Source organism: Carex rostrata, chromosome 1 (assembly GCF_964058835.1).
Source record: "Carex rostrata chromosome 1, lpCarRost1.2, whole genome shotgun sequence".
Taxonomy (NCBI): domain Eukaryota; kingdom Viridiplantae; phylum Streptophyta; class Magnoliopsida; order Poales; family Cyperaceae; genus Carex; species Carex rostrata.
Window position 1 is genome coordinate 4,632,298 of NC_135918.1, and position 27,339 is coordinate 4,659,636.

Below are 27,339 nucleotides of genomic sequence, written 5' to 3' on the forward strand. Positions count from 1 at the left end.
TAGACTAGTTCTATGACAATGACCGCATCAACTATCGCCTGTGCGAAGCCAGGGAACCCTAGTTTCAAACGATATGGGACCCACGATTCAGTGATATTGTTGTTCCAGCAACGAGGAATAGGCCCGGTTCAATGTGTAATTTCTCACAACTTTTTCCATTTTCCATTTTTCCCTCAAGATACATCTCTTCTTCATTCTTTCTCCTCTCTCTCTTTCTGAACTATTTTTCTCCGATTGCCCTCGATCTATTTCTCTTCTAATTTTAGGAGTTTGATTTCAAAATACCAACTAAATTAGAGTACTTGCACACAGTCAATATGCATCGTGGGATTTCGTTATGATCGAAGTGAGGAGACGAAAACCCTAGTTCGCTGCTTTTGAGTACTCAACTATGGCGACTTCTTCTTCCTCCGCGATCAATTCGCAACAATCACCTGGTCTAAAGACGTACTTCAAGACGCCAGAAGGAAGGTACAAGTTACAATACGAGAAAACACACCCTGCTGCCGTGCTTCACTATTCCCATGGCAAATCCGTCTCTCAGGTAATTTTTACATGAATCCAATTGTCTTTTCGATTCAAAGTTATTTTCAAAGGAATATTTCTCGAAATAATATAGTTCTGAGATCCAACTTTCAGTCCGGTAGCATCCCAATTGGCAAAACCCATGTTTGGTGATAAGTTGCAGATAATTTGGGTTTTTTGGCATTAGTCTCCCAGTGTAAAACATCGGATCTTTTCTAGGTTTAAAGTTTGAAGTGTTGGTGTTTTGGATTTAGTTGGTGTGAGATTCTTCCTTGTACACTATAGCATTCTAAGTCCTGAAATATTCTGAATCCAGTGGAAAGGTTATGCTTCTATCACCCGACCAGTCTGGAAAATTTACAACAGATTTAACCTACTCTTGAAAATTCCAGTTTTTACGTTATCTCTGTGAAATATTGTAAATCAGAGGCAAAGTTATGCTGCTATCACCAGACCAGTCCACATGTTAGGCCAAAATTTACAACATATTTAATCTGCTCTGGGAAGTTCCATTTTTTCACATCATCTCTTCTTCCAGTTGACTGTAGCCTACCTAAAGGAGAAACCTGCAAGCCAAAATTCAGCAGTTCCATCTGTACCAAGCTCAAGTAGTAGTGTAAGATCAGCAGCAGCTAGACTTCTTGGTGCAGGAAATGGGTCCCGTGCATTAAGCTTCGTTGGTGGTAACGGTGTCAGCCGGGCCGGGCCTGGCAGTAACAGACTCAGTGGGACTCTTGGAACGTCTACTAGTTCCTCGAGCGGTCCCCAGTCAGCAAATAATTATGATGGCAAAGGGGCTTATATTGTTTTTAATACTGCCGATACACTATTCATTAGCGATCTCAATTCACAAGAGAAGGTTATGTATCTTCTTTTTCTGTTTTAACTTCTCGTCATGGATGGTTGCGTAACTAATGTTTCTTTTGGCAATTGGGTGAAATATGTACTTGATGGTTGAAGTCTATTTCTCATTATTTGTTCAGAATTGCTTACTTTCAGTTTCACTGGAACCTTGCTTTAGTTTGGTAAAGTTGGTTTAGTGATTAATATTTTTTTGTTCTGTTGTTATTCCAATTGCCAGAGTTCTAACTGAGCAGAGAACTGGGACCTTGCATTACCATTTGTACTTTCACTGGGATACCAATTTATGTGGTGGGGATGAGGGGTAGTATTTTGTTCCCTACATTGAACTCCCTCACTAGCTATTTGAATTTAACAATAACTACTGTTCTAGATAAAGGAAAATATGTCTTTCCTATCAGAGTAATAGTTCAAGTCATGCAAAGTTTCAAATAAAACTTGGACTAAGCAATTCTTCCTGGAACCATGAGTTAAATGTGTATTCATCTTTCATTGATTTTGTTTGATATGAATTCAGGACCCGATAAAATCTATCCACTTCAACAACTCAAACCCGGTTTGCCATGCGTTTGAACCAGATGCTAAAGATGGGCATGATTTGCTTATTGGGCTTCAATCAGGAGATGGTAATCTGAATCATCTTTAATTATTATACAGAACAACAATATGCCTTAACATACCACTATACTGTCATTGATTCAGTTTTTGTAGTTGTATGTTATATGCCAATTTGAAAAGTTGATTGTCAGCTTTTTGTTGTCAATATAAATAAATTTCTTTTTTTGGGAAATTGTAGTCTATACAGTATCATTGAGGCAACAGCTGCAAGATCCTGGAAGGAAGCTTATTGGGGCACAGCATTACAACAAGGATGGGTCAATAAATAACAGGCATGTATTTATTGTGCACTTGGATTATACAAAATTTCTTTTTTAGGTTTTGTATTACTAATTTTGCGTGAATTTGTTTATGCAGCCGATGCACGTGTCTAGCGTGGGTACCACAAACTGAAGGCACTTTTGTTGTTGCTCATGCTGATGGAAACCTATATGTTTATGAAAAGGTGAGTTTATTATTATTGACTTAATTTACCAAGTAGTTCCCATAATTGCTTATCTTGATTATTCTTATTTGTGTTAGAGTAAGGATGGAAATACAGATATCACATTTCCAGCTATAAAGGATGTGACTCAGTTCAGTGTTGCTCATGCCAAGTCGAGTAAGGTATAGTACTCCTTTAATTTGCCAGAAAACAAAACTTTAATTTTATTACAGAATTACTAAACCTTTTGTTTTCTATTTGTTGAATGTTTGTGCAGAGCAATCCAGCAGCTAGATGGCATATCTGCCAGGGTTCCATAAATGGTATTTCTTTTTCAGCTGATGGAGCTTACCTTGCAACTGTAGGCCGAGATGGTATTATCACTTATTTCATCTGGATTTATTTGTTTGTTTAATTAAATATCTTAAATTTAAACTGGTCATGCATGTGTAGGCTATTTGAGAGTATTTGACTTTTTGAAGGAGCAACTGTTGTTTGGTGGCAAAAGTTATTATGGTGCACTATTATGTTGCACCTGGAGGTAATCTGATATACTTTAAACAAATTATTTGCTTTGGAAATGTGCTTTTATCTTTTAAGATTAAGCCTAATTGAGGAGTGCCTTGTATATGCCAGTTCTGATGGTAGGTATTTATTGACGGGAGGTGAAGATGACTTGGTGCAAGTATGGAGCGTGGAAGACCGAAAAATTGTTGCCTGGGGTGAGGGTCATAATTCATGGGTAAGTTTATTACTATTGTTTGCAAAACTGATTTGTGTATGCTTACTAAAGGTTAAAGTAAAAACTTTAGTCAATTTATATATTCCTAAGCAATGAATTTTTGTTTTCTGTTCCTCTGGGTCCATTTTTTAATTTAGAAAATTGGTTTCTAATTCAGGTCAGTGGAGTTGCTTTTGATTCATATTGGTCAGCGCCGAATTCAGACGGCAATGGTGAAAACACTGTTTATCGATTTGGTTCTGTTGGCCAGGTAAAGATTAGTAGTATAAAAAAAAAGAACGGCAAAGCAATTAAAATTGAAAAACTTTCCTCACTTACCATATGGTACATCTATGTGCTGTGTAAGGACTTTCATATTGACACATTTTAGGATACACGACTCCTTCTGTGGGACTTGGCCATGGATGAAATTGCTGTGCCACTGCGCCCCCTGGCAGGAGGGTCCCCAACCTTCAGTAGCGGGTCCCCATCGGCACATTGGGACAACATAACCCCAAATGGAACCCTTTTACCTGCTCCAAGCATGCGTAATGTCCCCAAACTCTCACCTGTTTTGGCACACCGAGTCCATGTTGAGCCCCTCTCAGGCCTGGTCTTCACAAATGAATCAGTTTTGACAATCTGCCGGGAAGGCCATATCAAAATTTGGGTCAGACCGAGCCATGCTGAGTCAAACCCAGGCCAATCAAATTCATCAGGTGAGGTTGTCATAGGAAATGCCACAGCTTCTAAGGAGAGGCTTGCTATTTCGTCCATGAAAGTTGGTACCAGTTCTGGTCTTAACACAAGCACCAGTAGTAGTTTGAGTTTCAAGCAGCAATCATCAGTTCTTTTCTCATGATTTAAAAATCTTGTGGTTATGCTTTTTTCCTCTGCTCTTCCCCTCTCTATTTTACTTTTTATAGCTGATCAAGAAGTGTTTCTTGTCTTCCTTTTTCTTCCCTTTGTGGGGAGTGGAAATGATGTTGGGTTGAAGTTAATCCCGTGCTGTAAGGATAGTTCTGATTAATTTATACAGCATCAGCATGTTTTCTTACCATGTGGCCATTTGTGTGGCAAGAGAAAATAAATTGGAATATGTTGTACAGATATATACATATGTATTCCGAGAAATACAAGAATGATGTGATTTTTAATCGATTTTTGATTTTTTATTGGAATGTACGAAATTTGTTTGGCAGATGACAGCATTTTTTTGTATGTGCTGCCCCCTTAATAGTACAAAATTCCAATTCTATTTTTATCCACTTTCAAGTAGTAGCCAAGTAATCTGTTTTAGTGATTTAAAGTTAAGCTTTAATTTGTTGCACAAATAAAAATGTTTCTGACTTGTGAGATGGAGATATTATATCTTGATCAAAATGTTATCATCTGCTAGCGAATTTTGTCCAAGAAGGCTGTATGTATTAAGATCATTCTCTTAAGAATCAACGTATAAAGCATGAACTAAACTAAGCAACAGCGATCACTCTCAAGTGAACTGAGAATGTGCCCGAAGAGAAACAATTGAAATTTTATGTACTTTCGGTTATTTTTAACTACTTGGAAATCACAAACTTGATTTTAGAAACCCGGAAGCAATTAAATCCTCGTCGAGACAGGAATATAATTATACAAGGCTGAGGGCTCCACTGCGATAAAGGCTGGTGCATGTGCACACTAACTTTGGTACAATTCAGCCCCGCTAGCCTATCATAGACTCATAGTATTAAGTACTATCAACTGACACAATTATTGCGGGAATTTATTGTTTTCTTACATTTTGTACCTAATTTGAGCGTAAACGTCAAAGCTGGACAAATAAGATGTACTACAAAAACGGCAATCTAAACATAGATAGAAAGATCAATACCGTGCCGTTACGTTTGGCAAGTACTTGTACCAGCATCTGCTAGACTGCTACATAGTAAAACTTACTACGCTCAACTTCCTTATCTAATCTAAATTTGGCTCCCATCAATTATTTAGTATATCAAAAGATTCGAGGGGGAATTGAATCTTGGGAGCAATCATCTCCAAATAAATTACAAGTACAGAGATGGATGTAAAATATATAATAAGACATATTCTGTCACCATAATATATTGAAGGTCCAAATAAATAACAATTTCTGGCTAGGCTTATTTTCATTAGACCGCAAATCACATTTACATGGTCAAGTCTGATACAAGAAGGCTGAGGATGACCAACTGAAACAACTTTCAGTACCTATTGTTTTCATTTTGTGAAAGAAACATAAACTTTCTTGCGAACATAAAATATTTTCTCAGCTTAAATCAAACCGAATCGGTCACTAGTTGAGATGTGCTATCCGATGGAGCTCCTGAATCGGCACTCTCTTTACTCCCGCTCCTGCTTTTGAACCAATCGATCATTTCATTGAACACGAGCTCAACACTCTCGTCAGGCTCACCAACCAGCTGGTGCCACATGTCAGGATACATGCGAAGTGTCTTATCCTTGCTTGAAGCGCGCTTGTATAGATCCTCTGCACAAGCAGGTTCACAAACCCTATCGTCGCCTCCATGTGCAATCAGCAGTGGGATGGTAATCTCCTCAAACTGGCTCTGCAATTCCCGGCATACACGCAACAACTCATATGCTGTGGCAGCCCTTGCGTTGCCCACAATGCGGTTGGGATTTGCCAGAACCAACTTCTTCTTCCACTCCACCTTGTTCACAATGTTATAAGAAGTATTAAATTCTTGTATGATCTTAGGGGCGGTTAAATTCAACATACCACAACAAGAGTCGAATAAATTTAAACCCAATAAAGCCTGTATTCCATAACATAAAACACCAATTTTACCCTTGGTTCAAGTTTTTTTGAGTAATTTGGTAGGTTTCAGCTCAAATTGACCCAAACATTCCAATTAAGTTTCCTTCTAAGTATATCCTACAGCATTGTTTAGTCAATTAGTCTATATACACATGAAGTGCTAAATGGTATTTACCTTGAAAGAGAGATCCGGTATATTCCCCCGAGTCACCCCCACACGCCATGTTGGGATCAAAGTCTTAGCAATTCCAAGCAATTGCACAAGGGGCCATGGCGGCGTGAACTTGGGGCTCACCCCACACATGGCACCATTAAGCACCGCTCCATCCCAGCCCCTGTGCAACCGTGCAAACTCCGGATCCCTCGACCGGAGATGGAGCAGCAGCGCAATGGCCCCACCAAGAGATTCTGCATAGAGAAAGCAGGGCAGCGATGGTGGATACTTTGCACGAAATTCATCAAAAAATGTAACACAATCGTCGACTACTGGGTTAATGTCGGGGATGTACAGCCGGAGCCCACCAGAGAAACCATGGCCACGGTGATCGAGAGCCCCGACAGCGAACCCGGCCTTAGCAAGGTGAACGGCGGTGAGCAGGACGGTCCAGTTGGAGTCACCAGTGTATCCATGGACGACGGCGATGGTTCCGAGGAGTTGGGAGGTGGGGATGTTGGTGGGGACCCAGGTCTGAGTGAAGATGCAGATGCCCTCGGGATTGGTGAAGGAGGAGGTGGAGTGTGCAATGGAGTGGTGCGCGTAGAACTCGTCGGAGCTGAGTTTACCGAAGGGGCTGTGCTCGTCGGCCTCAGCGATTGGATGAACCATTGCTGTTCGCTGATGGGGTCTCGGTTTTGACGGGAACTGATGAGAGGAGAGAAGAGAGGGGTGGAGGTTTTGATTTGTTTGGATTGTATGAATTTAATAAATAAATTGGTTGGGAGTTGAGACTTGAGAGTTATTGGAAAATGAAAAATGAAAATCTCCTTTCATCAGTAAAAGCCCTTGTTCATAAATGGAAAATGCAATAGTTCGGTTTTCAACCGAACCGAAAATTTTCGATTTAAATGGTTGGGTTTTTCGGTTCAAAATCAATGTTCTAAATAGCGATTATAGCGGCATAGCGGGGAGACAAAAAAAAAATTATTGCAAATAGCACAGCTATAGCGGAAGCTATCACACATAGTGATTTTCTCTTTTCAAACTTTATATTCTATATTTCTACTAATTATCAACATAATCAATATTAGAGAATTGATGTAACAACTAAATGATAACTAATCTAAATCTATACCTTTTATCAATTACGTAAATAAGAAGGAAAAAAAATCTAAAAAGTAACATTATTTAATAGTTTATACTTCATAGTATTACATATTATAATAGACAAAAAGCAATTAATTTTATAAGGTAAATGAAGTCAATATACATATTTAAACATTTTATAATTATAATAATAATAATCAAAATCAGCTTTCAATTGAAACGAACGATAATAATTTTACAAATGAATACTATAAAAAGAGCAATCAAAATGAAGAATTAGTATTTGAATATTTCTCGATATAAAATGATAGAATAAATCACAAATAAAAATAAAAGCATATAGTTTGGTTTATTATACTTATCGTAGAAGACCATGTAGTATTAGAAATAAGAATAGAAGAAGTCCATATAAATTGCAAAAAAAAAACCATGTAGCATAGCGGGTCTCATATAACAGTAATAGCGGTCAGCTATTATAGCTATAGCGGTCGTAGCTGAGTTAGCGCAATTTTATCTCATAACTTAGCGTTTATGGTCCAAAAAAACTATAGCGCCGCTATAGCTAGCTATTTAGAACTGGTTCAAATAGTTCGGGTTCATCTCATTGACTCATTGTAAGCCATTTGTTATCTTATATTACTATATTAGAATAAATAAAAATGTTGACTTTGACCCATACAGAAAAAAACTGAATAATTTAGTGTTTGTGTTATGAAATGAGATTTGAAGAATTGGCTGTTATAAATTAAACTTATTTACAATATTATGAATAAAATCCACTAGTCTCATCAGGGGCACAGATTTAGAATTTTTGTGAGAGCCAAAAAAATATTAAATTGGATTTAAACTTATTAACTAATTGACTTGTAATTTTTGACGCTCTAACTTATAATTTTAATTACCAATTATAATTTAAAAAAATATTTTAATTTTAACTTTAAATTTAATTCAAATTATAAATCAAATATTCAGAAGAGAACAATTTTTTTTTTCAAAGAGAGAGAACAAAGTCAATCAAGACCGATAAATATCTACTCAAACTCAAAATTCATAGAAAAAAACTGTCTTCTGGAACTATGTGGGTCCGTCCTGAGTGTAACAGCATCACCAAAAAAAAAAAAAAAAAAACTGAAGTTCTGATTTGCACAAAGCATTCCGTATAAGGCGCTACAAGAACTCAACTGATCTATTGACAGGTACAATTCACGTGGTACCTCAGCCCAACACAGTTAGCATGAACTCAACAAACAAACTGCTAAAATAATAAAAAAAAAGACATAGGCATTTCGTGAGTAGAACCGGAATAAATTTGCTGCGATCCGAATTAGATGAAAAGTAATCTGAAATCTCTGTTTTTTCAAATCTAACTGTAATTAGATGAAAAGTAATTTGAAATCTTTGTTTTTTCAAATCTAGCTGTTTAACTTTTTTTGTGCATGCATCTCAAAACAAATCAACAGTTAGATTTGAAAAACAGAGATTTCAGGGTATTGTTCATCTAATTCGGATCGCAGCAGATTTATTCCCGAGTAGAACTTGGGTGTTTTTAAGTACATCAAACTTTTTGGTAAACTCAAGTCTAAAACTCATCAAATCGACTTTAAACGGCAAATCTGAGCCGTTGAAACCTGCCTTTCTTTTGAGTGATGCGTCTATATGTAAAAAAAAAAAAAAAAATTAAAATTAATTTTGCATAGAGTCAAGTGGTCAAAAAGTTCAAAAAATGAATGTATTAAAATTAATTTATTAACCTTCTAATTTTGACTGCTTGACTTTATACTAAATTAATTCGAATGTTTAAAATTTTCATACGTAGATGCATCACTCATAATGTAGGTGGGTTTCAACAGTTCGGATTCATCATTTGAAGCCGATTCGATAGGTTTTAGACTTGAGTTCACCAAGGAGCTCGGTGAACTTATTCCAAATATATTTGGCATTTAATTCACTGAAAGTCTTAATTCCAAAGAATTTTGACATATATGTAAGGTTTATAACAATTTTTTTTTAATATACTTTTTGATATATAGAAGCTGTTTTATAAAATGAGGAGAGTTTAAATATCTTTATTTTTTTGTGTATTTATCATACCTATATTTTTAAATTAATAATAAAAATTCTACAATTTATATGTCAAAATAAAATCATTACATGTGATCTATATTATTTTCTCTACATGCACATAGAAAATTATCATTTTTCATTTTGTATAAATAATAAGTTGAAAAATCAACTTCCATAATTTAATTCACATCAAGGAGCGTATGCAGTTTTTAAGGTTATGGGGATCAAGGAGTTATTTTCACAAAATATATGGGGTCAATTTACAGTATATATAGCATTTTTCTAAATTTTTCTCTAAAAATATATCAGAATCAGAATGGTATTGGTACCTTCTATCAATTCTGAACCAAAAGAACAAATAAAATAAAATAAAATAAAAAGGAAGAGCGCTTTAGCCATTCAGAATGGTATCTTCTACAATTGTGCGATTTTTTTTTTTTTTTTGTTTATTCAGATTTGGACTTTAGAACTCATATTAGCAGGTCTACATCAAGTCGGAGTGTCCCACATATCAGTCGGAATTCAGACGACCTTTTCGGCTATTTATGAAATGAGTTTTCAGAATGGACGAAGTAGTGTAAATCCTTCTGTATTCCAAAAAAACAATCTGTTGTGTACCATCTGTTTTAAGGTTGTAATTCTCTTTTATATATATTTATTTTGTTATTTCTATGCATAAAACTTATTCATTTTATTTTTGAAATTAATAAAGTTGGATTTCTACTTTTAACATACTAGTCAAGTGCCCGTGCGTTACAACGGGAATTGAAATATTAAAAAAAGAAACAAAAAATGATGCACGGCTTCTAAATGGGGTGAGAAACAAAATTAAAAAAGAAGAAGATGAAATGGGCTAAATCCATGTAAATTTGATGGCCTAAATCAAATGGAATTGATTGCCGCCTAAATCAAACCAAATACAAATGATTGGATCAGCCGAATTAAAATTGCTACATGAGCCGAAGTGAATAACAATGAAAGAAAGAACAAATCACGGCAACCTAGCTAGTTCTAATTAAAGGAGGTGAATTTGGACAAAATAAACTAATAGCCCATGCCAAACCAAAGCAAAGAATTGGGCTGGCCTGTGACTAACGTAGAAAACAAAATTGAAATGAAGCTCTCATTCAAACTGACGTGAGGCCCCCACGTCCCTTCAACCAACCAGCCAGCATTCAGCTCAAATCAAATATCGCTGAATTTGAATGATATGCTCCCACCTCCCAGCGACTCAAGCTCTCTCCCTTTAAACGCGGCTCATGAAAGACCACTTGCAGGACAGCCTCACGGCTCATTCTACACCATACCCACAACATCTCAAGCCTCGGGAAGAAGCGCGCACAACAACAGAGAGAAAAACGCGTCTTCTCTTGGTTCTAAATGAAACAATTTTTATGTATCTTTTCATGTGGCGAGTATGTTTTAAACTAAATTTCAATTTTTACACGGTTGATAACATGAAACAAATACATAATATCTAAATTTGTGACTAACGGCTGAGATTTTGATATACTTTTGATCAGTAGCTGAGATTTGATGTGGGTGAATAGGTGCTTGGGATCCAAATTTTTCAACGTGCTATTTAGTAGGGAGGATAAGTTTATATACATAAGCTAAAAAATAAAAATATATATACGTGCATATCATCATATCTAAATCTTTATTTTGGTATATGTGCGAAAATTGAAAGCTAAAGGATATATTAGAAGCACATGCAAGTTGATAAAAGTTTTGAGGTGTTTCGTGCATGGATATACGAGGATAGCTGTATCGTTGATCGATTCATAAGTCAAAACTATTTGAATGACATCGGTCTCTGATACATATCAAAGAGTATCTTACTGAGTGATATCAGTATCAGATATTCAGATACGTATTTAGTATGGATACAATTGCCTAAATGAATTATTAAAGTAACACAGATCATTGAAGTAGTGTTCTTTGTATCTGTTTAGTGAAGGCAAATAAATTCTGTAGCCAAAATCATTATTATCTGGACTTACGAGATGGAGTTTGAGAACAGATTGAAATAGTGAAATTTCTTATGTTTATTTTATTTCTCTTACTTATAAAAGTAGAACGAAAGTCTTAGACTCTTAGTAGACATCAACTAAAAAAAAAATCAATGTTAAGTGCATTTATGAAACTTCCGAGAATTTAACGAGTCCTTTTTCCACCATGTAGATATTTCACTAAATCCTATGAATATTGGTGGTCTGTTACTTGTCTGGAATTTTTTAACATTTTCTTAAAATTGTTATTCACCTTACTAATTAAATCTTTTTGATTTTTTTTGCCTCGTATGGAATCTATGAATGTTTTGTGATAGGCAAACTATTTGGTGAATATTGCATTAAATGATTTGCAATATTTTATGCATAATCTCTTTTAAAAAAAGATATTTTTTATGTATTATCAAATAATACTCAAAACGTATAAAATATGATAGACAAACTATCTGTATGTCCAACAAAGCACCAACAAACTTAATTCTAATTTCTTTTTTAATTGATTTGGAAATATTTTTAAGATTGCCAAACATTATATATCAAGGGCTTCCTGTGAGATGGCACTCAGCGTATCAAATAGTAAAATCCTACACGTCTCAGTTCATTGTTTTCGTATCTCGATCGGTGACCAACTCCTTATATAGGGGAACCAAAATCTGATGCTCTTCTTCCAGAACTGAACCCAAGGTAGGTAGGTAGTCCCTAGTCATAAAACAACTGCTCTAAAGAGCAACTTTCACAAATTGAGAAGAGGGTTATTAAAGTCGCATTTGGCGGGGACTACAAGTTTGATTCTGGACCCATCCAAAAACAGTCATTTTGTAGTAATTTCCCAAAAATTGGGGAGGGCGTTGTATACACTTGGTTCAGTCATTAGCTGTTTCCAACACTGTCCACGTCTATACTGGCCCCACACCGATTTTGTATACACTTGTTACCCAAAAAAGATAGCTGAACAGTGGAAACGATGGCAGGTCAACTACTCTACAAAGCGTTCTAGAGGAAATGATTATCAAGAGAAACAAAACGACCATGTTACAGGCTGAACCGTAATTATCATTCATTAATCTACCTACTCAAAACTGGTATCTTCAAATAGTTAAAATACACAAATATACAAGAGGGAACTCAGAGAATCAATGGAAGAACAATACACTCAATAAAAAAGCCATTGCCAAAAAAAAAAGATTAAAAAAACCAAAATATTGAAGAAAATAAAAGCCTCAAGAAAAAAAAGAAAGAAAAGAAAATCATTATGCTTTGACAGGCTTCTCCTTGCATAACACATGCCACTCCTGCAAAACTGCAGCCTGTAGGGCCCGGTGCTCAGCTTCTTCGGCCGTAAGTTTAAACAAAGTAGAGGGGCCCTTAGGTTTCCCATCCTCACCAATCTCTTCCTCTTTCTTCTTCTCCTCTTCCTCTTCTTTCTCCTTCTCTTCCTCCTCCTCAGGCTTCGGCTTCGGCTTGGCTGCCTTGAGAAGTGCAATTCTCTCCATTGATATTCTCAGCCTCTCGGCAGCTGCAGCCTTGACCTCATCCTCTGGCATATACTCAACCCCACCGTCAGTTATGTCATCAAGCCAGCCCTGAAATTTGGGATGTCATTGGGATCTTCACATAGCTTTTTATATTTTTCCCTTGTAGATAATTAAGGGAAAAACTGAAAATGCAATTTGTTTTATGTTTAAGAGCTACTTCAGACTGTGCATCTTGGCAAATTTATTGAAAATCAGTTCCATTAGAAAAATTCTTAATACATCTATTTATAGAGTCATCTAAATAAAATTCAATACAGGGTAGTTAAATTGTAGGTGGGCTGGGCAAGTGGGTGGGACCTGTACCATCACAAAATTTGGAAAGAATCATCAAGGTTTTTTAAGCTGGATATACAGGTACAGTCAGCTTGGGTTATCCATGAACATCTTCAATAAGTTTACCAAAAAGCATTTCCACCTATAACTTCTCATATTCTAACAGATACACGAGAATTACTTAATTTATGATGAGGTTATTAACATATTCATTAACAGATGCAGTGCATGTTTTCACAACTGTGGGGGCAGGTACAGGTGGGACCCACATAACATACCAAATATCTAGGTTAGGTGGGGTTAACTACCAATTGACATCCATACCATACCTGCAAGTCAGAGCCAATTTGGGTTGTGATGGAGGCATCAGATGCGCGCACCACAAACTTGCATATCATGGTTGTGGTCTCATCGCCAAGGTCAACATTTCGGCTCACCTCACTGGCACCAAAGATCATCAGTCCCACAAACCCGCCAAACCAAGTCTTAGCAGCATAACACAACTGCAATTACAAGGAGAAATATCACCACAACTCTCAATACATAATATTGGTATCCTGTATGATAATCTACAATCAATTTTAATTCTTTGGAAGAGAAATTTTATCCTGCAAAACTTTTCATGCCAACAGATAGCCCTGTCTCGTGATGCACCATTTAAATACAATTACCTCTTCATCTAATATGCCATACCTTAGTTTTTTATTGCAACATGCCTCACTTGGGACATACCTTTCTGTATCGGAAGCAATGTTCACTTTCTTGTCATCACTAGTCAAGCTCTTTTTTGGAGATTAATTTGGTTACTGAGAGCTATTTGTAAATGAAAGAAGCAAGGTAATTATCGCTGGGAAATTGTGGCTTGCCAAGTTGCCCTAGGTGAACTTCTGGTCCCCCTTTTTTTGTGGACACCAGTGGTGATCAAGTTTATAATTTTGTTATAACAATATAGTTGATCTGCTGACATATTCTGATTGGCGGATTGCATACATAATGGACCTGCATGCATATGGCATTGAACTAACCTATTGAAGTTGTTCGACTTGAATAGTGCAATGGTTCAGCGTTTCATAGAATCAGAATTATGCCTACAGATTATGATGAACCATCCTTGTATGATGGTCAACCTATGAGTTTTAATAATTCAACATACACGTTATTAGGTTGAATCGATCCACAAAACTTGAGGGGAAACAGAAATTAAGGAAGAAATAAAAGTAATAGACATCCATTTGAGATAAACATGAGGAAAAATGAAGCAGCAAAGGCAAAGAAAATGGGCCTTCAGCCTCTAGGCAAAAAATAACCAGGTGATATGGGAAAAAAAAAAAATCAAATGGAAGTACTAAAAAAAACAATAATACTTACTTGGAACCCAGCAACTGTCCTGATGAAATGTGAGCACACCTGATGGAATGGCTTAGTCGAGAGAGATTTCAACCCGCTAAGGAAAGGTGAAGTGTCATACTGTTGTGCAGCCGTGGCCTTGAACCCACTACCCTCGTATATATATGTACCTGTATACTCCAATATGGCTGGGAGGCCAGGCCAGAGGCGGAAGTACTCTACGGGAGAGCAGTTGTATGGCATGAGCAGCTCCGTCAGGGGTATTTTGTACGGCTGACACCGAAGGATTATGGGCTCACCTAGCTCCGGTCTCATGGCCCGCTTCTGTTTGACAATCTGGGCATCTTCCTCCGCATAGTCTCCTTCGTAGTCTGTGCGGGTCCCATAGTATGGGTAGTAAAGCACCTGGACCCACAGAGCGCATCTCTCGAAGTGGGATACTCCGACTGTCACACTGCTAAGGATAGGGTCCTGAATTTTTTTTTTATGAAAAAGTGAGCATAAATTCTTTTGATGTTTCAACACCTAAACCTTTCTTTGAAAATTTGCTAACTAGGAAATAACAGATAAACTTAAGCTGGTTTGGAGAAATCTCATTCCCCCTGTAAAATACTACCAATTTTATTTCAAAACTATTTTCTTTTCTAAGCTCTGTTGAACAAAAACCAAGACTGTTAGTATATAGAAATCCACAAAGTTGGTGCAAGGATTGCTTGAGGTAATACAATGAGTATTGCATAAGCCCAAGGAGTCCAAACCCAACAAAACTCCACCAGGACAAAAAAAAAAACAGAAAAGAGGTAAGTGCATACCAATACCCATTAACACGATGAATACTGCACCCAGCACAGTTGGCTAAGGCATTACCCACCATGTAGGGTCACAGCTTCAAAACCCAGTGCCTAACACTAGGGATTTGACTCGTATCTCATGCTCAAGAAAAAGACTTATACTACCTTGACTGTTATTATATTACAAGAAACCAAAGATAATCGATCTGAGCTGTAAAAATACCTGAGAGACAAGATTTCGCAAGTGTCTGACAGTGCGGGAGAATCCATCCATGTAATACAAAGATCCTGATACCCCAACTTTGATGTCAACCCGATTGAGCTCCAGCTCAGTCAAATTTAGTAACTGAAAATTGAGACATGCTTGAATCAACACTATTGGAGCCTCTTTTTTTTTGGGAAGAGACAGATTTCTCTTGTTTGTTATTACTTGGTTTAACTTGCACCATTTGGAGACTGGTTTCTATTATTTTTCTTCTGAGGGTCTTGCAGATAGAATCAAAAAACAATAAAACATAAATAAGCATTTCGGGGTCTTTGGAATTACAAAGACTGCATTGCTATCCTTTGTCACCTCTTTCTCACATGTTCTTCTCTCAAAAACTCTAGTTACTAAAACCTACTACCATCAGTATGTTCGGGTCCAACTAATACAGTCACAGAGATATGGTCCAACTTAATCTTAGCTGCAATTAAAACAAACTTGAGAAAAAGAAATATAATAGAAACCTTTAAATGAAGGGTGATCCTTCCATCTGTGGGGTCTGACAGATGGTATCCTTCAATAAAGCAGGGGTCACTGCTGCCAGTCAGGACTTGTGATTTTGGAGCCACTTTGTGATTACTCGACGATATACCTTTTGTCAGAAGAAGGGACAGTATGCTTGGGTTTGGTCTCCATAGCTCGTGAATGGCCTTGTGCACTAACCCTTCCAGTTTCCTGTCTTGGGCAGCCGATGCCTCTGAGAATTGCACTGTTAGTTTGTGGTGGCTAAAAGGGTAGTCTCCTGTGGCTTCGCCTACACCTGCCCATCTGGAATTTTAAACCAGAACAAAAGAATAAATCAAAATTACAAATCCCACCGCTTACTCTATTCACTTCAACGAGTCTGGCATAAATTGCAAGATTATGCATTGGCCCAATAAAGAGGCAAAAAAAAAAATCTCTAAATAGCTTTTGATTCTTCAATTTTGCTTGATTGATTTGGTTAATTCACTAATGGAGTAGTGGCTTACAATGGTCTTGCTCTGAGATTCACAATGGATTAAATTTCCAGAAAAATAATTTCTGTGATTTTCGGAATATCAAAAAATGGACTTCCAACAAATTGTTTTCTAGAAAGTCAAAACTGCCAACTAAATAAATCTACCAAATCACAGAAATAACAGCCTAATTTTCAAATCTTGCAGAATTACATATTCCTGATATTCAAAAAGCCTCTCTACTTAAGAAGAGATAAGAGAATTAAAAACAAGTAATAGAATCAAATGGACACACCTGCTCTCCGTCTTGTTAGTCACATACTTTATTGTCTGCATAATATACCGGGACTGATGCTTTGTGACTGAGTCAGCAACAGTACTAGCTCTAAACTCTTCAAGCTCCTTAATCAAAAGCTGCCCTGCACGTGCATTCCTTGAGCCCAAGCGTTGAGCACATATGAGCACAGCTTGGACATCCTGGAGCCGGTTTGAACCAGAAGATGCAGCAGAGTCTGTGTTGAACAAAACCTTATGTATGTTGGATATTATAATGTTTAATGGGTCCTCTGGGTCATCAGCCAATAGCGGGTCTAGACCTTCAAGGTCTAGATGCTCAGAAATTGCCCAGACGAGTCGTGCACATATCCTTGGGGTATGTACCTGAAAAGGTGAAGAAGCTACTCACTTGTTATAGATAGATAGTGCTACTTTAAAAGGATTTTAAGTACTGACACCATTAAGGTACCAATGCTTAAATAAATAACGAACTCACAATGTAAATCACAAAAAAAGGTCAAGAAAAAAATAAATAACCTCACGAAGATCCTTGATAAGTTGCAGTTGTAAATTTCTCAACCGTGTCTCATTCAAAATCTGGTCTTGCGATGCACCCGCCTTTATAGTCTTCACACCACCCCTTGTATCGTATATGTGGCAAAGCCTCACAAGTAACTTAAGGTAACAATCTATTGCATAGGTTCTTCCATCACAGTCCCACAGCACACAAGGCCGGCACACCTCTACCACATCTAAGGCTGGCTCAGTCCAGCTCAAGGCACCATACCCTGTACCGTAAGCTAATGCGCCAATCACCCTGCTCTCTGTGCCTGATATGAACAAATTGTCAAGTGCAAGTTAAGCAAAATGAGGCTGAGTTATCAAAATAAACAGCAAGTGAGTTCAGATCAACAAATAGGAGTTGCCTTAGATATAATTTATTGCCAAAATTACCCTAAACCCTACCCCCCCCCCCCCCCCCCCCCCCGACAAATTGACTGAATATAGTAGGCACAATCTGACACGTGTTTTCCTTCAATTCTTTTCCTAATTTATTCTACGATTTTAGTCTGGTAGTTTGAACTTCTGAGTTCTCTAAAACCAAGATCAGCAAGTATTGTGTCCGGTCCTAGCCAACATATGCCAGTATAGCACCGTAGCTGACCTGATAGCAGGGTCCAAGGCCACCACAGATCTACTAGTACCTGAGTGTTTTTCCTCTGGTAGAGGAAGAGATAGCTGAAAGCAACTCTCAACCAATGAGGCAACAAGCTCCTCCCTGAAAAGGCTCTTGCTTGTAATGCTATTAAGATCATCCTTGACTCTTGTATCCTCAAATAGCGAGGTCACATCGGTTCCAGGCAAGGGTTTCTGGCCTCTACGAACACTCTCCTTTGCAAAAAGATCCACACAAAGTGCCGTACGGCAGATGCATGCAAGTGCATGCATGCGATCAGACTCAGCGCGCAAGTTTCTCACCATTAGGAGTAGTCTCTTGAACAGAGATACCTGGCCCCACACAGGTTCAGTTCGTTTAGATAAAGCTGAAACACACATAGAATGCAAAATATCTCCTATAGCAGAGATTAACTATTTTGACCCCGCAAGGCAGCCAAAACACTACCTTTACACCTTTCCTCTTGATTATATAACAAAATGTTCAAACCAACTCTTATTTTGGCCTCATTACTGGAGCCAGAGGATGGACAGTTACTTTGGGAAGCTTTTGAGGACAAATGGTGAAGAGGCTATCTTAAATTTTCTCTAAGATAGTTCGTGGGGAATTCTTAGTTTGCATGTTACAAAATGTAGATATTTTGGCATTGTTGAAGTACACGAAATTATCCAAGAGACAGAGTGTTGTTCAGGAGGCATAGTTCAGGCATATTCAGACAAAATTTGGAAAGAGTTTAAATTTTTTTTAAGGAAATTCAGGCATTTTGCAAGGTTGATATTAGGTTTTGCTTCACTGGATAAACCTATTAGGAAAAAACAAAGGGTACAACATACCTGCATGCTGAGATCAAGCAAGTGGAGATTTGCCACAACTGCTCTGACAATTGTCTCTCTGGCAGAAGAAAATTCTTGCCTGTCCCACAGTGTCAAAATAGCAATAATTGCTGCCGAAGCCCACTCTGGTTTCCCTCCAGGCACATCTGCCAGAGACAACATGTTAATCCCGACCTCAAAAATCAAGGGTGGGTCCAATGAGCTGAGAAAGGGTAACAGATGTGACACAATGTCAGAAACTCCCACAAGTTTCTCTGCGCTTGATTCTCCTCCAGATGCAGTCGTGGCAGGTTTATTATCACCTGGCCTAGCAATCTCGCGAAGGGTCTCAACGGCACCTGATGCAACACACTTGGCTGCATAAACAAGCGGGAACACAGTTGTGCGGAAGGCCTCAACAGGAAGAACACGGGACCTGGAAATTAAGGCACTGCGCTTTGACCATACAAACTCAACAGCTGTTACAACCCATTGGGACCGAATTGCAATAGAGTGGTCCCCATCAACCAGCTTGTCTCCCGCCAAACGGCTCATTCTCTTTGTTTCTAGCTCCTGAAATTGAGGCAACATTCTTATTGACAGATTGAGCAATTTGTAACACTCCCTGTTAACAGAGACTAACAAAATACTACACACAAAATTGTGTATGAATGTACTGGAGCAAGAAGGCACCATGATTTCTCAGCCAAATGTTCAAGAAAATATATACGTAGCACATGCTATATCACTAATTTGCATACTAGCAAAGTTTCAAAACCAGAATGATCTGCTGTAACTTCATTTTTCCCTGTGCCTAAACAGAAGCATACATTGTAATGCTGTACGTGGATGTTAACAGAAACCAATAATGATAACTAGCTGTACCAATAGTCCCTAGAAAGTAAGGGTAAGAGTCAAGGACTCCAGTCTAAGATTTCAGTACCATTTCAGGCAGTGATGGTACCACAATAATGTTCTTGAAATATTGTCAATTGGCATCAGCTGACCAATTCATTTAACCTTGTTAGATGTTCTTGTGAGTGCACCAAAGTCAAACATAATTAACAGCAACCTGAGGTCTTGATTGAAGCTTTGCCATTGACATATGGAAAAAAATAAATAGATGGAGTGATCGTCAGTGCTAGCTAACCTGTAAGAGCCGCCCAAGAGACTCAAAAGCAGACTTGGAAACCGGATCTGACCTGTCGAGGGTTAGTGTTGCAATCTTCTCCCACCATGATGAAACCCTCGTCAGAAGTGGCGGTGAGGAATGGCACAGCAGCACTAGATCGTCCCTTGCCAGAACCGAGGCAAGTGAATCCGCAGCCGCTAATCTCAAGCTCGCAGATTGCGACCCAAGTGCAGCTGACAACTGTGCATGTGAATCTGACAGCAATCTTGGCAATAGATGTGAAGGCACGGAAGGCAACAGCGACAATGCGGCAGCTGCTACATCAGGATCAGGGAAGGAGAGGTCTGAACGGAGGCCAGTGAGGGTTTGGTCCCAGAGGTCGGGAGGGAGGGGTAGAGAACGGAGGAGGTCGAAGGCTAGCTTCTTGCAGACGGCAGAGGAGGGGGAGGTGACGATCTCCTCAACGACAGTGCGTGCGACAGCAGAGACGTCTCGACCGGCGGCAGACTGCTGGAGAGATGAGAGTAGAGCGGTAGACTGGCGGAGAGCATCGTTAGAGCGGAGGTCGCTCTGGATGGACTGGATGAGGAGGTCCATTCTTTCCGACGATGGAGCGTCGGACTCCGACAGGAGGTTGGCGATGGCGGGAAGCATTTTGTGTCGTCAGATCTGGATCCGAGAGTAGTCGGAGTCGGAGTCGAGTCGGACTCCAGTCCAGGGGTGTTTTGACGAAGAAACGCCTCGTCTCTCTTTTCTTTGGGAAATAGATTCGGAATCCAATCACCTGAGTTAACAGAAATTTTGATTTTAGATTTGGACCGTCCGATCTGATGTGGCACGAATATTAAAGGTCCCCGTGCATTCTACGTCGGATCGGATTGGTCCAGGTTCTAATCGAACGGCTCGAATCTAAACTCAAATATTCTGTTACATCAGAGGATGAGGACTCGTAGATACGTAAGGTCGTAGCCAAGCTTTGTTATTCCCATCCACTCACGTACCTAATCCATTGTAAATTCAAACCGTTTATTCCCGTTAAGATCTGTGCGAGTACGGATCTCAGTTCTCAGTGCATATGAACGGTTTGGATCAGGCATGCGAAGGTCTGCTGCTTATTGGTTTTGTATTCATAGGTAGTCAGATTTTCTCAGTGTAGTAAAATGCGGTCTATGCGTATGCGGTTGTGAACCGCATAGAAAAATAATATGCGGTTCCGCATATGCGGCCGCATATTCAGCCGCATAATTTTGCCCGCATATCATCTAACCGGCCGCATAAAATACGCATACCGCATAAAACTAGCATATGCGGGCCGCATATTAAAATTTTATTTATTAAAAAAATTCAAATTCTTTTGAATTCAAATAATATTATTAATTATTAATTGAAGTGAATTAGATATCGGATAATAACCTAAAATTCAATCCAAATTCGGACCCGAATGGAGTCCAATTTAGTATTGTTGTGTGTAGTTCACAACTTGCTTTATAGAGTGGGGAGCAATGCTTTTCTCTTGTTCAAGGATTGTGGGACTAAAGCATGAGTTCTTTTCCGGACGTACGCGGCATGGGAGTTCTCATTGCTCTGTTGCTTACAGAGTTACAGTATTATTTAATTATTGTAAAACGAACTAAAGCCACGGCCCAAAAATATGCGATGAGTTCTATTGCTCTGTTGGTAACGATTCAAGCACCAAGGAGCTTGGGCTTGTTCTTTTCCGGATTAAAGCCACGGCCACAGAAATTCATTGTTATGTTGGGCTTGAGCCATAAGATGTATTATTTATCATCAAAGATTCAAATAATGATGGGCCTAATACTTATATAATTACGAAAGATTAAAAAAAATGTTGGACCAAATACTTATATAAGAAACGTTGGGTCCAATACTTATTTAATTACATCATGTTAAAACCGCATATACAAATCCGCATAAAAATCCGCATATGCGGCCGTATACCGTATATGCGGTATGCGGTGGCATTCCGCATACCGCATAGAAACCGCATTTTACTACACTGGATTTTCTCCTTCCGGTATAAACGGAAGAAAACCAGTTACCAGTATAACGTTTTTGGTGCAAATCTCTCAATTGATTATTCCTGCGGTACCACGGAGATAGAATACTCTTTAACCGAAGTAAAATCAATTTGGTTCGTTTGTATGGACGAAAAATAGTCGTTAATTCGGATTAGCATTATTTTGAATATTTATTCTGTGTTTTAGTATGTACTCATTATTTTTTGTTTATCCTTTTAAATTAGTTCATTATTTTACTAATTTAAAAGCTAAGAGAAGAAGAAAGAGGTTTTAGATTATATTTTATTCATTTTTTGATTGATTACAGAGATTACAAGCCGTGTATTTATAGATAAAAGAGATGAAAACTCTAATTACAATTCTACTGTTTACTTCAGTAATTTGAGCTATGGTAAATGCTGATTTGTGTGATTTACGTGAGTCTTTGATGCATATAACAGAGCTGCAGGTTTTGTTGGTATGAAGGTGACTTGTTGTCCATTTGAGACTGAACTGGACATATCCATTTGTTCCTTAATAAATGATAATCCAACTCAACGTGTTTTGTACGAGCGTGAAACATTGGATTGGAAGTTAGAAAAGTTGCTCCAATGTTGTCACACCATAAGATAGGAGGTGAGGAAGAAGAGAGATGTAGTTCGGCCAGTATGTATTGTACCCAAATGAGTTCGGCACTTGTGTTTGCGAGACTTCGATATTCGGCTTCTGTACTTGATCGAGATACCGTCGCTTGTTTCTTAGAGCTCCAAGATATAAGGTTAGGACCCAAGAAGATGCAAAAGCCAGAAGTGGAACGACGGTCATCGGGGCATCCTGCCCAGTCTGCATCACAATAAGCGTGTAGAACAAGATTAGGGGTCGGTTTTAGAGAGAGACTGAATTGAGGAGTGCCATTGAGGTATCACAAGATTCTCTTGACTGCTGCCCAATGAGATGTCGAGGGAGAGTGCATAAATTGCGAGACTTTGTTGACGGCAAAAGCAATGTCAGGGTGAGTGATGGTTGCATATTGAAGTGCACCAACAATTGAACGATAGAGGTGAGGATCTTCGAATAGATCGCCATCATGTTTAGAGAGTTGGAGATTTGAGGCTATAGGTGAAGAACATGGTTTGGCTTCGGTCATGTGAGCTCGGCTAATAAGGTCATGGATGTACTTGGATTGACAAAGGTGAAGGCCGGTTTCAGAATGAGTCACCTCAATCCCAAGGAAATAATGTAGCGGGCCAAGATCTTTGATTGCAAACTTTGTTTGAAGATGATGAATGAGAGCAAAAACCGAATCAGGATGGCTACCCGTCACTATTATATCATCCACATAGACAAGAAATATAATGGTTCGGCCCTGTGTGTGGAGAACGAATAATGACGGATCATAATGAGAAGCTTTGAACCCGTATGCAAGTAAAGCCGAGCTCAAGGTTTGGAACCAAGCTCTTCGTGATTGTTTCAACCCATAAATTGCTTTAGAAAGGAGGCATACATGAGTTGGAAAGGCAGGGTCAACGAAATCAGGTGGTTGTTGCATGTAAACCGTTTCGTGTAAGTCACCATGAAGAAAAGCATTTTGGACATCCAGTTGCCGAAGTAGCCAACCATGCGAGATTGCAAAAGTTATAACAATTCGAATAGAGGTAGGTCGAATAACGAAACTAAATATTTCGAAATAGTCGATGCCCTTTTGTTGATTGAAGCCTTTTGCAACAAGACGAGCTTTATAGTGATCAAGAGACCCGTCAGGTTTGCGTTTGGTTTTGTAGACCCATTTGCAACCAATGATATTTTGATTCAAAGGTTGAGGAACAAGCGTCCATGTTTTGTTTTGAGCGAGAGCATCAATTTCGAGAGCCATAGCTTCACGCCAATGATTGCTTGTTTGAGCTTGAAAGAATGTAGTTGGGTCAGATGGAATGTTTGAAGAGGAGAGAAGGGCAATATGGTTAGGAATTTTTTTTGGTTTAATGGTTTTATCACAGGTACGAGTGACCATAGGATGTATGCTGGAAGTTGACTGGATTAGAGGAGTCTCTGTAACAGGTCTTGATTCGGTTGGGTTGGAGATAGGATGAGGTGTGGAAGTTACGGCTGGGCTGGGAGAATTAGGATGTGTAGAAGTTTCGGCTGGGCTAGAGGAGGGAATAGATGCTGGTCCAGTTGAAGGAGATATCGGCCCAGAATGTAGTTGGCTGAGAGGAGGAGGTAGCAGCGGCCCATAAGGTAGATTCAGCCCAGAAGCTTGGTTAGGTCCAGAAACTTGGTTTAGCCCAGAAGCCGAAACTAGGGAAGGTGAGTTACGGCCCAGTGGAGTGCATGTGCTGGGAGGTGAAATAGAAACCCGAGAAGAGAGAGCTGGAATCATAGTGGTCTCCATCTGTTTGTGTTGGGGCAGCCACCTGAAAAGGAAAAATACCTTCGTCGAAGGCAACATGTCTAGAGATAAAAATTCGGTTAGAATCGAGATGGAGACATTTGTAGCCCTTTTGTGATAAACCATATCCAATAAAGACACATGGAAGGCTTCGATTTTCTAGCTTGTGAGAGTTATATGGTCTGGTTAAAGGAAAACATAAGCAACCAAGAATGCGGAGCATGGTGTAGTCGGGTTATTTGTGAAAGAGAAGAGTGTAAAGAGGAGGTGATTGAGAGGCATTGGGAAGTCTATTGATGAGATAGACAATGCTTGCAAAATTTTCATCCCAATAATGAGAGGGGATAGAGGCTCGGTTCATAGTCACAAGAGAGTGTTCGACTATATGACGGTGTTTGCGTTCGGCAACACCATTTTGTTGTGGTGTGTAAGGGCACGAGGTTTGGTAAGTGATTTGAGGGAAGATACGAGAGAGAGGTTTAAATTCAGTTCCATTGTCGGTGCGTAATGTTTTAATGGTGGAATTGAGAAGGTTCTCAATTTGGGTTTTAAAACGGGTAAAAATAGGAACCAATTCATCTTTAGAACTCAAGAAGTAGATCCACGTGAAACGTGTAAAATCATCAATAAAAATCACATAATAACGAAAACCGTTTGTGGATGAAATAGGAGCTGGACCCCAAAGATCCGAGTGCACAAGTTCAAGTGGAGCAAGAGTAGAACTAGTACTTAAAAAAAAGGCAATTTGTGACATTTGGCAACACAACAATCATGACAAATAGATAAAATTTTAGAAGTGCAAGGTAATTTATTTGAATGTAAAACATGAAGAGTAGTGGAGCTAGATGGGTGGCCAAGACGAGCGTGCCAAATGTCGGCGGTGGTACGAACACCAAGAAAGGCTTGAGGAGGTGGTGAAAGTGGAAGAGAGATGAAGTAGAGACCATGAAGTAGCCTAGCTTGGAGGAGGGGTTGCTTGGTGCGGGGATCCTTGAGAACACAAGAGGTAGAAGAAAATTCAATGGTTAGTGAATTATCAAGTAGTAATTTAGAGAGGCTAAGAAGATTTTTGTGAAATTAGGGACATGTAGAATGTCCTTGAGATGAATAGTGCAAGAAAAAAAAATGAAAGGAAGAAGATCCAATGTGATGGATGGTCATACCGGTACCATTACCGATGTGAAGAGAGTCCATGCCCTCATATGGGATGTAAGATGACAAGTTGTTCAAGTTGCTTGTCACGTGGTGAGTTGCCCCGGAGTCGAGGTACCAATCGGGGGTGGGAGAAGGTTGTTGCGGTTGAGCAATGAAGGCTTGAGGAGGACCATTGGCATACCGTTCATCATAACGGTACCAACAGATAAGAGCTGTGTGACCTCGTTTGAAACAGACCTGGCAAGTCTCGGATGAAGCAGTAAAGGATTTAGTTGGATTGAATGAAGCTCTGGGTTGCTGGGCTCTGACTGGGTTATACGGACTAGGAGGTGTGGGCAAAATAGGAGGATTTGGAGAGTTAGTGCGAGGCCCATAAGAAGAGGGAGGTCTCGGCCCAGATTGATTGTATTTTGGTTTCGGCCCAGAATATGATCCATTAGAAGAAGAGGGTTTGTAATTGGTTTTTTGTTGAGAAGGTCGTGGAGTGGAAACAGCAAAGGCGGAAGGGAGAGAGGAAGCACTGTGCTGATTTTCGAGAAGCTTCTCGTGAGTAAGGATGAGAGCTTCGAGTTCGGGCACAGTGAGGTGGTCTTTGGTGGTTGCCGCAACCATAAGGGCGTTGAATTCGGCGCCTAAGCCACCAAGGATGTAGAGGATGAGGTCATTGTCAAGGACATGGTGGCCGATGAAAGCTAGTTCATCGGCGATAGAACGAATCCGGTGAAGGTAGTCAGTGCAATTTGAACCCCCTTTCACTGTGGTTTGAAGGTTTCGTTTCAGTTCAGCAAGCCGGGCACGAGAGGTTGCCGAAAAGGTTTGTTGTAGATGAGACCGGAGAGCAGAAGAAGAGGCACAAGAGACGACCTGGCCAAGCAAGGTTTTGGATAAAGAGGATATGATCCACCCGAGAATCAGTTGATCTTGACGGTGAGCTGGATTTTCAATGGTTTGTGTGCCAACGATGATGAACTGGGGAGGAGCAGGAGATGTGAGGTATTTGTGAAGCCCATATCCATAGAGTACATGTTCAATCTGAGATTTTCAAGCAAGGTAATTTGTTCTGGTCAGTTTGGTGGAGATTGGATGGTTGAGAAGAATGATAGAATCAGAAGATGTAGTTGGGGAGGAGGGAGGCACAGTGGAGGTGGAGATTGGAGGTGGCTGAGAAGTAGAGGTATTCATGTCGGCTGACTAAGCAGCTCTGATACCATAAAAGCTAAGAGAAGAAGAAAGGGGTTTTAGATTATATTTCATTCATTTGTTGATTGATTACAGAGATTACAAGCTGTGTATTTATAGATAAAAGAGATGAAAACCCTAATTATAATTCTACTGTTTACTTCAGTAATTTGAGCTATGGTAAATGCTGATTTGTGTGATTTGCGTGAGTCTCTGATGCATATAACAGAGCTGTAGGTTTTGTTGATATGGAGGTGACTTGTTGTCCATTTGAGACTGAACTGGACATATCCATTTGTTCCTTAATATAATTTAATCAAATTCTTATCTTTAACTCCTGTTTCTACAAATCTATCCTTTCATCCAAATTCACTTTCATAAAGATTTGTTTTGAGATTTGTGTCAGCTTAAAATGGACAGTTCATATATCGTGCTACCAGTGACGAAGCTAAGATTTTCATTAGGCAAAAAAATGCAATATTATATTGTTAATTTTTTATTATTTATCTAATTTATTATTGTTATTATTTATTTATGTGTAATTGTGTTGGATTGTAATGAAATTTTTTTAATATTTTACTTAAAGGAACATTAAAACAACATATACATTATAACTTAATTAAATATCTCCAAAAACTAGTGCCTGCTTGACATGATATTCGTATCTAACTTTATCAGTTAGAAATTTCAATTTCTTCAAAACAATATTAAACTGTGTGATAATAAGGGGTGGAGTTGCATTTTCGAACCATACGGTTGAATA

The 27,339-nt window shown here is 38.8% G+C and overlaps 3 protein-coding genes across 3 annotated transcripts; 1 reads left to right on the plus strand and 2 right to left on the minus strand.

Annotated features, from left to right (window-relative positions):
• Positions 1-175: 175 nt before the first annotated feature.
• Positions 176-4,308, plus strand: LOC144553219 (putative catabolite repression protein creC). The gene is made up of 11 exons (XM_078301321.1): positions 176-544; positions 1,064-1,384; positions 1,904-2,012; positions 2,183-2,276; positions 2,362-2,449; positions 2,527-2,610; positions 2,706-2,802; positions 2,882-2,969; positions 3,065-3,170; positions 3,328-3,420; positions 3,541-4,308. The coding sequence occupies exons 1-11, from the start codon at positions 392-394 to the stop codon at positions 4,009-4,011; spliced, it is 1,704 nt and encodes a 567-aa protein (XP_078157447.1). The 5' UTR covers positions 176-391; the 3' UTR covers positions 4,012-4,308.
• Positions 4,309-5,277: 969 nt separating this feature from the next.
• LOC144553227 (alpha/beta-Hydrolases superfamily protein) lies at positions 5,278-6,880 on the minus strand. The gene is made up of 2 exons (XM_078301329.1): positions 6,125-6,880; positions 5,278-5,842 (listed from the first exon to the last, which is right to left on the minus strand). Exons 1-2 carry the CDS (start codon positions 6,773-6,775, stop codon positions 5,447-5,449), a joined length of 1,047 nt encoding a protein of 348 aa, XP_078157455.1. The 5' UTR covers positions 6,776-6,880; the 3' UTR covers positions 5,278-5,446.
• A 5,441-nt stretch (positions 6,881-12,321) lies between these two features.
• On the minus strand, positions 12,322-20,573 carry TPLATE (ARM repeat superfamily protein). Its single transcript, XM_078301339.1, has 10 exons — positions 19,854-20,573; positions 18,725-19,276; positions 17,920-18,223; positions 17,252-17,544; positions 16,734-17,098; positions 15,965-16,268; positions 15,459-15,581; positions 14,466-14,915; positions 13,427-13,600; positions 12,322-12,872 (listed from the first exon to the last, which is right to left on the minus strand). Exons 1-10 carry the CDS (start codon positions 20,487-20,489, stop codon positions 12,540-12,542), a joined length of 3,534 nt encoding a protein of 1,177 aa, XP_078157465.1. The 5' UTR covers positions 20,490-20,573; the 3' UTR covers positions 12,322-12,539.
• Between the last annotated feature and the right edge of the window lie 6,766 nt (positions 20,574-27,339).